General features: G+C 43.8%; 1 protein-coding gene across 3 annotated transcripts; it reads left to right on the forward strand.

The window, feature by feature from the left end:
* The first annotated feature begins 3,066 nt into the window (after positions 1 to 3,066).
* On the forward strand, positions 3,067 to 10,154 carry miip (migration and invasion inhibitory protein). 3 transcript variants are annotated; one of them, XR_001572956.3, is made up of 11 exons: positions 3,067 to 3,370; positions 4,276 to 4,454; positions 4,650 to 4,755; positions 6,869 to 6,980; positions 7,057 to 7,136; positions 7,232 to 7,358; positions 7,440 to 7,536; positions 9,122 to 9,241; positions 9,466 to 9,570; positions 9,662 to 9,688; positions 9,907 to 10,154. XR_001572956.3 is itself a non-coding variant. In XM_015959034.3 (9 exons), exons 1-9 carry the CDS (start codon positions 3,163 to 3,165, stop codon positions 10,030 to 10,032), a joined length of 1,155 nt encoding a protein of 384 aa, XP_015814520.3. In that variant the 5' UTR covers positions 3,067 to 3,162; the 3' UTR covers positions 10,033 to 10,154. The 3 variants fall into 3 exon arrangements, 1 of the variants encoding a protein (XP_015814520.3); XR_008558940.2 differs by having other exon boundaries at positions 9,647 to 9,688; positions 9,907 to 10,046; XM_015959034.3 differs by lacking the exons at positions 9,466 to 9,570; positions 9,662 to 9,688.
* The last annotated feature ends 4,687 nt before the right edge of the window (positions 10,155 to 14,841 follow it).

Here is a 14,841-nt window from a genome sequence, read left to right on the forward strand (position 1 = left end):
GTGAAGAGAGGAGTGGAGCTGTCAACTGATCACCACTTGGTGGTGAGTTGGATCAGATGGCAGAGGAAGATGCCGCGTAGATTTGGCAGACCCAAATGCATAGTGAGGGTCTGCTGGGAACGCCTGGCAGAAGAACCTGTCAAGACGGTCTTCAACGCCCACCTCCAGCAGAGCTTTGACCGCGTCCCGAGGGCAGTGGAGGACATTGACTCCGAGTGGGCCTTGTTCCACTCTGAGATTGTTGAGGTGGCTGTTGCTAGCTGTGGTCGCAAGGTGGCCGGTGCCAGTCGTGATGGCAACCCCCTTACCCGCTGGTGGACACCAGAGGTTCGGGGAGCCGTCAGGCTGAAGAAGGAGGCCTACAGGGCGTGGCTGGTCTGTGGGTCTCCGGAGGCAGCAGACAGGTATCGGATAGCCAAGCGGGGTGCAGCAGTGGCAGTTGCCGAGGCAAAATCTTGGGTGTGGGAGGAGTTTGGTGAGGCCATGGAGAAAGACTATCGATCGGCTCCAAAGAGGTTCTGGCAAACTGTCCGCCGCCTCAGGAGAGGAAGGCAGCAACTCGCTCACACTGTTTACAGTGGGGATGGGGAGCTGCTGATGTCAACTGGGGTTATAGTCGGACGGTGGAAAGAAACTTTGAGGAGCTCCTCAATCCCACCTATACGCATTCCTTGGAGGAACCAGAGCCGGGAGACCTGGGGATGGACAGTCCAATCTCGGGGGCAGAAGTTGCTGAGGTAGTCAAACAACTACACAGCGACGGAGCCCCGGGGGCGGATGAGATTCGTCCTGGGTATCTCAAGGCTATGGATGTTGTAGGGCTGTCGTGTTGACACGTCTCTGCAACATTGCGTGGTCATTGGGGGCAGTTCCTGTGGAGTGGCAGACCGAGGTGGTGATCCCCATCTTTAAGAAGGGTGACCTGAGGGTGTGTTCCAACTATAGGGGGATCACACTCCTCAGCCTCCCTGGAAAGGTCTACTCCAAGGTACTAGAGAGGAGGGTCCGATCGATAGTTGAATCTCAGATAGAGGAGGAGCAATGTGGTTTTCGTTCTGGCCGTGGAACTGTGGACCAGCTCTATACCCTTGCAAGGGTGATGGAGGGGGCATGGGAGTTTACCCAACCAATCCACATGTGTTTTGTGGATTTGGAGAAGGCTCATGACCGTGTCCCCAGGGGCACCCTGTGGGGGACGCTCCAGGAGTATGGGGTGGGTGGCTTTCTGTTAAGGGCCATTCAGTCCCTTTACCAGAGGAGCGTGAGTTTGGTCCGCATAGCCGGTAGTAAGTCGAATCTGTTCTCGGTGGGGGTTGGACTCCGCCAGGGCTGCCCTTTGTCACCAGTTCTGTTCATTACCTTTATGGACAGAATTTCTAGGCGCAACTGTGGTGTGGAGAGTATCGAGTTTGGTGGCAGGAGAATCTCGTCTCTGCTTTTTGCGGATGACGTGGTCCTCCTAGCTTTATCCAGCTCTGACCTTCAGCTCTTGCTGGGTAGGTTCGCGGCCGAGTGTGAAGCGGCTGGGATGAGGATCAGCACCTCCAAATCTGAGACCATGGTTCTCGACTGGAAAAGGGTGGCTTGCCAACTCCGGTTCGGGGGAGAGGTCCTACCTCAAGTGGAGGAGTTTAAGTATCTCGGGGTCTTGTTCACGAGTGAGGGTTGGAGGGATCGGGAGATCGACAGGCGGATTGGTTCAGCGTCTGCAGTGATGTGGATGCTGAGCCGATCTGTCGTGGTGAAGAGGGAGCTGATCCAGAAAGCCAGGCTCTCGGTTTACCAGTCAATCTGTCCCAATCCTCACCTATGGTCATGAGCTTTGGGTAATGACCGAAAGAACGAGATTGCGGATACAAGCGACCGAAATGTGTTTCCTCCGTAGGGTGGCCGGGCTCAGACTTAGAGATAGGTTGAGGAGCTCGGACATTCGGGAGGGACTCGAGTAGAACCGCTGCTCCTCCGGATCGAAAGGAGTCTGTTGAGGTGTTTTGGGCATCTGGTTAGGATGCCTCCTGGACGCCTCCCTGGGGAGGTGCTTCGGGCATGTCCTGTTGGCAGGAGGCCCCCGGGTCGACCCAGGACACGTTGGAGAGTTTACATCTCCGATCTGGTCCGGGAACGCCTTGGGGTCCTACCAGAGGAGCTGGTGGAGTTGGCCGGGGAGAGGACGGTCTGGAGCTCCCTAGTTGGGATGCTGCCCCCGCGACCCGGAGAAGCGGAGGAAGACGATGACGACGAAAATATTAAGAAATAATTGACATTCTTGTCAATGATATTGTTTCCTTACAATAACTAGCCGTGAAAAGTAATTGAGGAAATTTAATTCTTACTAGGATTTGAAAATATAACAGATGAAAAAAAAACTGTGAATATGTTTATTTATTTGTATTTGTTAGTTTGAAATAACATCTAAATGCTCTTTTTCTAACATTATGGCTCTGCTGTTTCTAAGTTTTCATATTTACAGATGGTGTGTAATGAACCAATGTTTTATATAATTTCATATAAAATAAAAACATGTTCTAATAAATACACGCTAACAACTCTTCATGCAATTTGCAGATTTGTAAAATTATTTAGGACTTTTGACACCAGACTGATAGAGCAACAGGGCATACCTATATTCTTCATACATAGAGAGAACATTAACAGAATGGAATAGAATTGAAGATTGTTTTATATAGCACCTTTCAAGATAGAAATCACAAGGCGATTCACAAGCACAATAAAACATTGAAAAATTATTGAAAATTAGAATGATAGAATAGAATAGAAATAAATTGAAAAATTCTTTATTTTCAAAGAATAAAAATAAAAAAGTCAAAGGAATAAAAGTCAGTATGTTGACGACAAAAGAAATACAAACAAGTATTAAAATATGCTGAAAACTATATGCATAAATATGATAAAGTATTCAGTTAATACACAGCGCCCTCTATTGTTTAACCTCTCGTAACGCAAGGCCAAACTTAAAATTTGCGCCTGTCTCTTTAAGAAAATATTCTAATAGTTGTCAAGACAGTTTTCAACCAATCAAATCATTGTGATCAACGCATTGTCACGAAGTGGGCGGGGTCTCGTTTTGAATACAAAACTAGCACAAGTCAGGTTTATGGCGGTGTGAAAAGTAGCTCTGTTTTCTGGAACGTCTATTTTAGGATGTCCGCAGATCGATTAGATGATTTGCGAGAGCGTAACAAACGTCTGCTGGAGCAGCTGCAGCAGCAAAGAGTGAATTTAGAGCAAATCAGCGGCTGCAGCGAGAGCCGCAAGAGGGGGAGAGAGGCCGAGGTGACGGTGACTCGAACGGACGGAGACCGTGCTCCTGCCAGGGCAGCCCTAGCTAAACCTTCCGTGAGATTTGCCGGTAATAAACGGGTTCATCACATAACAGAAGCATACACGCATCATCATTAACCAATCTAGCTGCTCGTTTACGTCGCTCTAAACCCCGTAGGGAATTTTTATGAGTTTAGAACACAAATAAGTTTTTACGTGGATGAAATGAGTATTAAGTGGCTTCTTTTTTACATTTTCCTGTTGTTTGCTACGGTTTTTTATTTTAACTTTAGACGTGTTAGCCTAAATGAGACCCATAGTCTCATTTTCAAGTTGGACCTGTTCATGAAAACAGTGACATAAGAAAAACGACACAAATGTAACAATACCATTTAAGAAAAATGATAAATGTCTATAACACCTAGCTTTATTTTAAATTAACGTTGCTTGTCAATTATAATCTGATTCCTTCCTATGGAAATGAGCATGAATCAGAAATAATTAAAACATTGTAGCTGTAAGTAGTAATTTTTGTTTGCATATTAATGAAAATGAGAAATCCTGAAGACATTTTAAAAAGGTACATGTCTGCTGGAACAAGATAGTGGCTATGATTATCTCATTCCCTTGACTTAATGGGTCCTTTCCCTGACCTAATTATCTCCTTCCCAATTAAGTCATTCTCCTGACTTACTATGTATATCCCTTGACTTAATAAGTAATCCCCCTGACCTAATTATCTCATTCCCCCGACTTTCTCCCAACATTTTGAATAGGAACCAGCCAACTGGGGTGTGAGGGTATATGCTGCTGTTGGAGCCGCATAAATAAATGTTGGGGTGGTCACCCGAACATCATTATATACCACACTTCCCACCGGTCGTTTAGAAAAATTTGTGGGGGTGCATGCTGCCGTTTGAGCTGCATTAACGTCTTAGGTGTGAATGTGATTGACAGTCTGGTGATTAAAGGTGTTCTTTCTGTTTTTATCAGATACCCTTGAGCTACACGAGGAAAACCAAAACACTATTTACTCTCCATCTGGGACCTCCAAATCCAGAGGAGGAACGCCTAAATGCAGGACACAACACAGAAACAGAAATGTCCCAATCAGGCTGCAGGACACACAGGATCCACTCTGGTCCAGTCAAGCTGGACAAAACAAAGACCAGGTGTGTTCCCATCATCACTTAAATCAGAATGATTACGTTATTATGTGTTATAAGAGTCATACAAGTTAAACCAACAGTTCAAGAGAAAGTGACTTTTCTATCAGATTTCACTCATTTCTGATGCTTCATGTATCAAATTTGAAGCAGCTCATTTTCTAAAAATAATTTAAACATTATGATTTTATTTATTCTCAGGGGGAGGTCCAAAGACAAGTAGCATTTCAGTCTGATGAAGAAGAGGATGCTGCTGCCTTATTCAGTCATCGTTTGCAGCCTTTACTAGGATACGACTGGATAGCAGGTACACCTCTCCGGTTTCTATGTCAGAGATGACCTTCTGACGCAGCCGGGACCACCAGCCCCAGTCTTTTGCCTCTTTCACACCGAATGTGGAACTGACACGGCCCGGATTCCGTATGGCTTCCGCATTGATCAAAAATCATTGAATTCAATCAGAGCATGCACATCGGCCGTGGTGCGGTGCAGATCCAGATGAGGAGCTCTGGAAAGTTTCTGCATGGAGTCTATTTTTTCTGATGCCGTATGAGGATTGTCATGAAGGTAAAGAAATTACATGAGCCAGACAGGAAGTGAGACGTAGAACATCAAGGTGCATCCGGGTTATAAAACGTGTTGCATTATTTTTGCCTGCTTTTCTTGCAGTAATGACAGTGATATCAGTGTATGATAGTCCATATTATTTTTACAGGTCTAGTTTTAAACCTATTATGTCAAGTCTCTAATCTGTTGGTGCTCTTATGGAAGCAGATAATCAGGAGACATTCAGCAAACAAACCGCTGTCAGTGTGAACAGCAGTCTGTCCAGAACCTGTCCACATCCGTTCTGCACTCCGTGTGAAGGGGCTTTAGAGGGCTACCATCTTGCGTGTTTATGAGTTTCCTGCTCCAGCACACCTGCGTAGGGTTTGGTAAATTGAGTGCTTTAAGAGCTCAATATATATATTACCTCTACTTATGACCAATAAACTGTGGTACTCTATCTAAATATAGAATATCAACCCTGCCTGGTCTTTACAGTGTTTAATCAGAAGATTGTAGGATTCTTGCTTTATCAGGAGATTGTACACACTTCGTTTTGATTCAGAAAAGAGTCAGGTTTATAAAAGTAAGAATTTGTTTTACCAACAATTAAAACATGACAAGTTAACTAACATTTTACTGTGATGGATGGAACTAGATGTGAATGCGATGTTAGTCAGAACTTCTGTATCTAGGAGAGCTGAGTTCCAGATGTAAAAGAATTTGGTTTGCGTTAAGCTATGAAGTTGGTTATCATCAAAAGCACATCAGACGTTATCTGTGTGTCTACTTCACCCGTTTTCGGAGACCCTCTTGGTGGATCCGAAGGTCAGAGAAGTCGGATGACCTCTGGCACCGAAGGGCTGTAGAGTATCGTGGCACCGACTCTTCAGTCCAGAGATGTCTCGAGTCACGACAGATGGATGGAACCGCTCGTCTGGGACTCTGAAGGAGTCTAAACAATATCAGCTTGTTCTGCAGGAACTATTTGCTTTATCAGCTTCTCAAGTGCAAAAAGGTTTTGACGACGTGTCAAAAGCTTTGATGGTTAAAGAGGGTTTTGCTTCAGATGGCCAGTCTGAAGCTTTCTCTAGAACTGAGGAAAAACCAGAGTGATCTGGTTTTAATGTTCTCATGTTGTGATTTGTGTAGCCAACCAGAGGTTGACAAGTTTGAGGAATATTACCAAGAGTCTCAGAAACACACGCCTTCTTTGATACCGGACGCTCTGATCTGGGTAAAGGACTATCTATGTGTCATGAGTTTAACTTAACTTTACTTTGTCCTTGTGCGAGTGCAGATGGTGATGACCTTGTCACTGTAATCATAACATAACATTCATTTCAACTTCAATCATTGAGCACAGATTCATGAAACATTTCATTATATTATAGTTATTATAAGTAGCAATAAACTAACATTTATTTAATGATTATCTAGCTTATAAGTTGTAGAAGGTCATATCTGATTTAGGAAATCTGGGCTGCTTGTGTTCCTTATATGGAGGCATGAAGAGTCCTGAAAGATTGGACCTTGAGGAGAGAACATTATTGTTGACATTTCATTGTCTGTGTTCAGAGCTGCAGGCTCTGAGCTCCAGCTGGTGGGATGGAGGCAGGCGGATTTAAAGGAGACACAAGCAGTCTCGTGTCTCCTTTTTGACCAGATGTTGAATGGTCAAACTTTTCCTAAATACTGACTATTGCTGGACGTTACACCTGGAACGAATGGTTTAATCACCTCGTCACCATGTGGAGTTCTGCAGAAGCCTGTCATCTACATCAAGTGTGTTGGAGCAAGGAAACGGCTCCTATTTACAGGATGATGGAGCCCTGTTGTAATTAATGTGACAACTTTTGTTTTCATCTTAAAAGGAGTTTTGGATACAAAGGACACGCTGGTGGAACAATCTGATGAGTTCTTCAAAGATCTTTGTGTGTTTCGATCGCTCTATAAGGATGAATGTATCCATGATTCAAAAGCAGAGTATGGTTTTTATACATATTATCTAAGTAAATGATGGTGGATTTGTCATTTACAGCTTCATTAACTCATCTTTCAGGTGCTTTGAGGAGAACCATCTGTTCCCTCCAGTCCTGACAGATAAAGACCACCAGGAAGCAAATTCAGAATCCCATCAGTGTAAGACGGATTAATTCTTTCATTATACAGCTCTCTTTTTCCTCTTTATTACAGCCAGAGTGACACTTGTCTCTGCTTTCTCACCTTTTGTCCAGGTACCTTCTCTTACAGGATTAACAGCAGACTGTTTCCAGTTCCACTTCACTCCCAGGAGTGCTGCCCAGTGTGCAAAAAGCATAAATCATCCCACCCTCACACTGCTGCTGAGCCTACTCTTATCAGGTACTGATTTCATGTTTATACCACTGATGGATTACAGAACCTTCTATGGGTACCAGGTGAAAACCCTATTTTATTCTGAAGGGTCAGCGTTCCTCGCACCGCCCTCCTGCAGCCCTATAAGTACAAAGCTCATCGGCGGTGCAGCTTCGACCCTTCTGACAGTTTGGGATTACCATCGGTGAGTTGTATGAAACTCTCTGATATGTGAGTTTACAGGTTAACCATTGTTTTAATAAAGAGACGAGTGAACCTTTTTGCTGGCTGGGTGAAAAAGTATCATAATAGGCCAACTTTTTGTTGTAATTATGAGGGATGTTCCCAGTCCAAGCCATTTGGTTTTGAGTATTTGCTGATATCGAGTCCCGATCCAGTACTTCAACATAGCATTAAATAAGAAGAAAAGAGGGAAACACGTCTAAGTTTTCCTTTAATTTTTTTAATTATTATTTCTTTCTGTATTCATGTAATTTCCTCAGCTAATCTGTCCAACAACATCACTTGTTTCGGGAATACATTGATAAAAAAGTGTCAATATTATGAATGTGTTTAAAAGAAGCGTTGTTGCTCATATTTCAAATCAAGTGTGCGGCTGTTTTGAGTGACAGATGAAACGGCACACGACGGTCAGCAACAGAGTCACTCCTTTCTACAAAACACCCGTAGAGTTGCTGTGTCTGCACAGTTAGGAAGAGAAAGCAGATCGTACTGCGACTCAAGGAGGCTGCAGAACCCGACGTTTGCAACCACAGACACCCATCCGGTGTGATAAATATACTGCTATTAGACAAATTTGATGCAGACTTGGGTGAAAATGCAGATCAAGGGTTCAAAAGGGGCTTGATCAACTTTTGCACTTGAGAATCGGGACAACCTACGCACACGCACCCTTGGTCGGGATCAGGGTGTAAGTGTGGAAGTGCGAGTATTGGGATTGGGCCTTGGATCATGACACTGAACCCAAACTCAAGGTTTAAAAATGGCAGGATGATGTAGTGGGAAAAAATCATAAAGATGATAAAAAAAAAAGGCTGAAATGAGTTGTAATTATATGGTTCTAATAAAAAAAATACATGAGAAAATCATTCGGTTGCTGAAAGTCATGATGACGGTTGCAGTTGTAAGCTCATATTTTCCTCTTTTCTTTGTTTTTCTTTTTTTTTCTCCTTCGGTGCTCCCTGTGACATCTGGTCACCATCTTCTCGACCAGGTGTAGGTATGAGGGCAGTGAGAGATCAACATTTTTACCAAATATATTATTGGTGTGTGAAGCTGGGAACCTAGTAGCTGATGTTTTATTGCAGTTCAAATAACCCTTTTGTATTTTAATGCATATTTATAGTGCAGATCTGTTCTCCCTTTGCTGTCGGTCTGCTGTGGTGACACTCTGGTTACGTGGATAACTAAAAGTAAAGAACTGATGCATGTGCATCTGTTCTGCATACGTTATTATGTAACCTCACTTCCATCAAACTGGAAAGAATAAAATAAAACGAAGATTTTAATAATATGGGAAAAGATCAGTGTTGCATTGGGAATATTAAAATTCACAAGTAATTTGTAAATAAATATAATCTGATGGTGTGTTGGTCTTGAACAATAGATACAATCTGAAGCCTTTTATCAGGAACAGTCAGATGTTTCCTTAAGAGGAAAATTGTGTCACAGATGCTTTTAATCACCCAGAGAGGAATCTCGCTACGCTGAAGCACGCCTGCAGCCGCTGTGTTCTGCCCTCATGAGCCTCTCTGCCTGTCTGGTTGCAGCATTGCCTCTCAGGCTCGTCGAACACGGGTCAGAACACCCTGAGACCGCCCGGCAGCCTTGACCTCCGGAGCAGTCTCGAGACAAGGAGCTCTGAGAACTCATCAAATGCAGAACTGCAGGTGAGATGCTGCAGATGTTTTATCCAGTAGAATCTCAGAACATCCACATTTTCTGTTTTTTTTCTTCTATATATTAAATAAAAATTTCTTCACCTGTCGCTTTTTTAAGAGGTAAAATAGTGTTGAGTGCTATTATTGACATCATTTAGTGTTTACATTCTGCTGTCTGTTAGCTTATTTGTTTATTTATTTATTTATTTATTTTGCTTCGGTGTTTCAACAAGTTTCAAGCTGTGACTGAAAAACAACACATTTGGGACTACGACTTCGAAAAGATCACAAGAAGTTGAGGCAGAATTTTTATTTTCACACCTGATTTGTTTTAATATGTGAGTGAAGGAACGCACCCTCGAGATTATATTGTGACTCTTTCCTGCATTGAGTATCTAAAACTAGTCTGAAAAGTGTCTCTGTTTACAGAAACCAATCACTGTCAACGAGAACAACGTGAGTCAAACTGGGGTCATGTTACTCAGAATAAAAATAGCTTTAGCGTCTCACGGATGTGCTTGGAGAACGTCTAAGCACAACACTCGTGTGGAGTGAACGTTTATTGCTTTAGATTTGAATGAACTTCTTTCTGTCACATTTACAAATGAACGGCTGGTATCAAACCGTTTCAGTCCTTACCATGACGATCTCTTGGTGGTTTGATTGTCTTTCAGGACCTCTCTGCATCCAAAAGAGACGGAAACGTAAAGATGGCTGATGTGTCTCGCATGGCTCGACACAACTTCCAACACTTCCTGCCAAGGAGAAATCTGAGAACCAAAACTTATCCTGAATACTGAGAAATCATAGTTTTAGCCCCAAGCTCACGTTTAAAGAGAGCTTTTCCTTTTTGGTAGTTTTTTACATATTAAGTAGAATTCTTAGAAACAAATAATAAAGTGAACCAAACATTAGAAGCAGATTAATTCTTTGTTTTTTGTTGTTTTACTGACAAAAAAAGTCATGTTGTCTTAATGCTGAGGATTTCATTGTTCCTTTTTTTTGTTGCATTCTGACTGAACCTGGTTTAGTCCTCTCTTGTGACTGCAGCCTTGTGGAAGTGAAGCAAGCATTTGGTGTTGCACCACAGTGGAAACACGAGACGTTTAACAAACAGCAACACTTTTAGAACAACATCAGCAAGGCTAAACACTCTTGAAATGCATTTAGCAAAATTAAGGAAGTCGTGTTGAGTCAGCTCCACCTTTTTGAGCGGTTTCTGTTTCCCTCTCTGGCCGTTTGTTTTGGCTCCCGTTACCGTCACATACTTTAACTTCCCCTGCTGCGGGGCAGAAAACGGCACAAGCTCACATATTGCACAGAGGTTCACAGGAAACCTCAAACACATAAAGTTGAGAGCCCACCTGTGATGGTGTATGTTTGTTTATTGTATTGAAACCTATTTAAAGAGCAAGTCGACCCCTACCAGAGTCTAACTCCACTCCCACTTCATGTTTGAAAAATGCAACAAATGCTGTTGCCTGGCAGACCGAGAGGGCGGAGCTGCTAACAAATACACACACACACACACACACACACACACACACACACACAGGCTCACAACAGCATTGTGACATCATAATGTACCAGTTTACATCATAGTATACCTCTTAGCCAATAGCGGTGGCAGATTTTAATTAAAATACAGTGCAGAGTTTTTACCTGACAACGGCACAACACTGCCAGTTCTAGGCAGAATATTTAAATTTTAACTAAGATGCACTGATGTGCCAAATTATTGACGACACATGTCTGCAGCGTGATTAGACACTCGTTTATTTAGTTAATCAGCAAAAAAAGTTTATTTTGGGGTGACTTGCTCTTTAAATGTGTTAGTGAATGTCTTTTAGTCATTCTGAGGTTGCAGAACCTTCCTTTGCAACAGACTAATCCGACAGAACCGGCTGAGGGCTGAACCTGTCGGAGACGAGCAGGAAGTGTTCCAGAATCATACAAGGTGAATAATGTTGAGCTCAGGAATACCTGCAGACATTTTTTCAAAGCGTCGCCGCACGGCTTCTGAATGAAAATGTGTTTTTCCCACCTTTGGGGGAGCTCTTGGTTGCCATGGTGATAAAGGGATTGAAAACACTAGTGAATGATAAGACCCCACTGCAAACATTGTGTCTGCATAGTAATGCTGCCACAGAAGGAGGATTTGATTTGTGAGGTCTGCATCGCCTTTAACCAGAGTGTTTGCATACAAATAAAACTAAGCCAACGGCGTTTTAATACCTGATGGATTATGTTTCAGGGGTTTCACGTTTGGAAGTCACCCATCTGTACAGTAAAAGCTACATTTGTACACTAATGTGAGCCAGGGGGACAAAGTGTTACCTCGTCTGGTCACATTTTTACACTGTATATGGAGGTGCAAATTCAAAAGTAAAGTGATTTGAGGTAAACATGATGTATGCAAATGGACAACAAGGCTGCCACTGTTTCACTTGAGCTCCAGAGAAATTCAGATGATGTGGGAGGGGAAAGTTTATTGTGAAATGTCAACATCTCAGACAGGAACTAGCAGCTAGTCATAGGGGCTAGAAGCCGGGCACAGCCCAAGCACGTAGCTACAGAGCTGTTCCTGTAGACTCGTTTCAGAGAAGCAGTCTGGAGATAAAGACTTAAAGCAGTTTCACACTGTCAAAAGGAGCAAAGTAGTCCATTTAGCTGAGACCATACTGATCCTCCACAGCACTCATTTGGCCTCAGAAAGTAGACCATCTCCTTATTGCTGTCAGCATCCTTACGTAATAACCTTAAAAAGTAAAGTTTGTAATTTGGTTCCTGTGGAAAAGAAATACCTGTAGAGGAAAGTAAAAAACTGGAGAAACATATTAGCTCTGAATAAATTTCCCTAAGCTTGTGATCAGGTGAGGGTTAGAATGTAGATCGATGGTAAATCGAGAGCTTTGCCCTCTGGCTGAGCTCTCTCTTCCCTAAGACATATCTGTACAATGCCCGCATCGTTGCAGATGCAGCACCAATTCGCCTGTCGATCTCTCGCTCCAACTTTCCCTCACTCGTAAACAAGATCCAGAGATACTTAAACTTCTCCACTTGAGGCACAACCTCAACCCTGACCTGGAGAAGGCATTTCACCCTTTTCCAACTCAGGACTATGGTCTCGGATTTAGAGGAGCTGACTCTCATCCCTGCTTCCCACTCGGCTGTGAACCGCTCCAGTGAGAGCCAGAGATCACGTTCTGATGATACTAACAGGACCACATCATCTGCAAAAAGCAGAGACTCAATCAATAGGCCACCAAAAAGGATCCCCTCAACACCTTGGCTGCGCCTTAGAAATCCTGTCCATTAAAGTTATGAACAGAATCGGTGACAAAGTGCAGCCTTGGCGGAGTCCAACTCTCAGTGGAAACGAGACCGACTTACTGCTGGCAATGCGAGCCAAGCTCTGGTACCCCATACTCCCGAAAGGGACCCCCAAAGGACGCGGTAGAATGCTTTCTCCAAATCCACAAAACACATGAAGATTGGTTGGGCAAACTCCCACACACCCTCCAGGAGATGGTCCACTGTTCCACGGCCAGGATGAAAACCACATAACTCCTCCTGAATCTGAGGTCCGACAATCCGCCGGACCCTCCTCTCCTCAACCCCTGAATAGACATTACCACGGAGGCTCAGAAATGTGATCCCCCTCTAGTTGGAACACACCCTGAGGTCTCCCTTTTTAAATAGGGGGACCACTATCCCCGGTCTGCCAATCCAGTGCAACTGCCCCCGATGTCTCCACGATACTGTAGAGCCATGTCAGCCAACACAACTCTACAACATCCAGAGCCTTAAGGAACTCAGTAGATTTCGTCCACTCCTGGAGCCTTGCCACCAAGGAGCTTTTTGACCACCTCAGTGACCTCAGCACCAGAGATTGGAAAGCCCAACCCTAAGTTCCCAGACCCTGCTTCCTCACTAAAAGATGTGCCAATGGGATTGAGGAGGTCTTCGAAGTACTCCACCCACTGATCCACAACGTTCAAGTTGAGGTCAGCAGTACACCATCCCCTCTATAAACAGTATTGGTAGCGCATTGCTTTCCCCTCCTAAGGCGCCGGATGTTGGACCAGAATCTCCTTAAAGCCGTATGGAAGTCTCCCACTCCAGGCCTCCCCTTGACAGCATCCCTAACCTTTGGTGTCTACCAGCAGGTCTGGGGATTGCCACCACGACAGGCACCGACGAGCCTGAGGCCGTAGCTCAAGTCGGCCACTTAGACTAAAGACACACTATTTTACCCTTGCATTTAACAGTTAGCTATTAGTTTGGTGTTTGTTACGCTTATTTTATCATCCATTGTAAGGTTTTATTGGTACTTTTTTATCGGCTTGTCTTTTTTTTATTGTTGGCTGTATTTTATAGTACTGTTTTATGTTTTTTTTATCTCTATTATTGTGCGACTGTTCAGCACTTTGGTCAGCCGGCTGTGTTTTTAAAGTGCTATATAAATAAAGGTGGTATGGTATGACAATGCAAGCATGGAACATGGCCCACTCTGACTCCAAAAAGGGTGGGTAGTCTGAACTGTAGTTTGGTGTATAAGCACAAACCACAGTCAGGACCCATCCCCCACATGTAGGTGGAGGGACGCTACCCTCTCGTTCACTGGGCTAAACCCCAATGTACAGGGACCAAAATGGGGGGCAACTAGTTTGCCCACCCCTGCTCGGTGCCTCTCAGTCGGGGCAACTCCAGAGTGGTAGTGTCCAGCCCTTCTCAAGGAAACTGGTTCTGGAGCCAAAACCATGCGTCGAGGTGAGTCCGACTATATGTAGTTGAAACCTCTCAACCTTACACACCAACTCAGGCTCCTTCCCCACCAGAGAGGTGACATTCCACGTACCTAGAGCCAGCTTCTGTAGCTGAGAATCAGACTGCCTTTGGTCACCACACATTGAACCCAACCTTTGGCCCTTCCGACAAGCGGTGAGCCCATGGGAGGGGGAACTCACGTTTCCTCTTTGAGTTATGCCCAGCTGTTCTTCACCAGGTGCTCGCTAACGTGCCCCACCTCCAAGCCTGGCTCTAGAGGGGGGCTCCGGTGAGCCACGTCCAGGCGAGGTAACACTGTTTCCATTTGAAGTAATGATCATCACATGGGTTCTTTGTCTGATCCCTCACCTAGGACGTGTTTGCCATGGGTGACCCTACCAGAGGCATGAAGCCTCAGACAACTTTGCTCCTAAGAACATTGGGACACTCAAACTCCTCAGCCCAAGTGGAACCTTGAATTTTCTATTGAAACTCATTTTAATTAGACTTTAATCCTTAAAAAAAAATCAACAAAGAATTCTGACTGTGTTTAGTAGGAAAACTTGTTCTTTGCTATATAGGTTGGATCAGTGCACACCAAGCTTCCAAAGAAAAATGACTTCAAATATTAGATTTTTTTTATTTTCAACAGTTTGCATTATGATCCTGGGAAGAATAAATAAAGTGCACTGAACATTTATTACAACATATTTAACTTTTTTTCTTTACAAAACAATGAATCAGCCCACAGATGAAAGTCAAGCCTCCCACATAATACTGCAGGGTGATTTTGTTTAATGATGTTTCACTTTGCAATAATACACGTGATTAAATGAATG

The sequence above is a fragment of the Nothobranchius furzeri genome, chromosome 3 (assembly GCF_043380555.1).
Source record: "Nothobranchius furzeri strain GRZ-AD chromosome 3, NfurGRZ-RIMD1, whole genome shotgun sequence".
Lineage (NCBI taxonomy): Eukaryota > Metazoa > Chordata > Actinopteri > Cyprinodontiformes > Nothobranchiidae > Nothobranchius > Nothobranchius furzeri.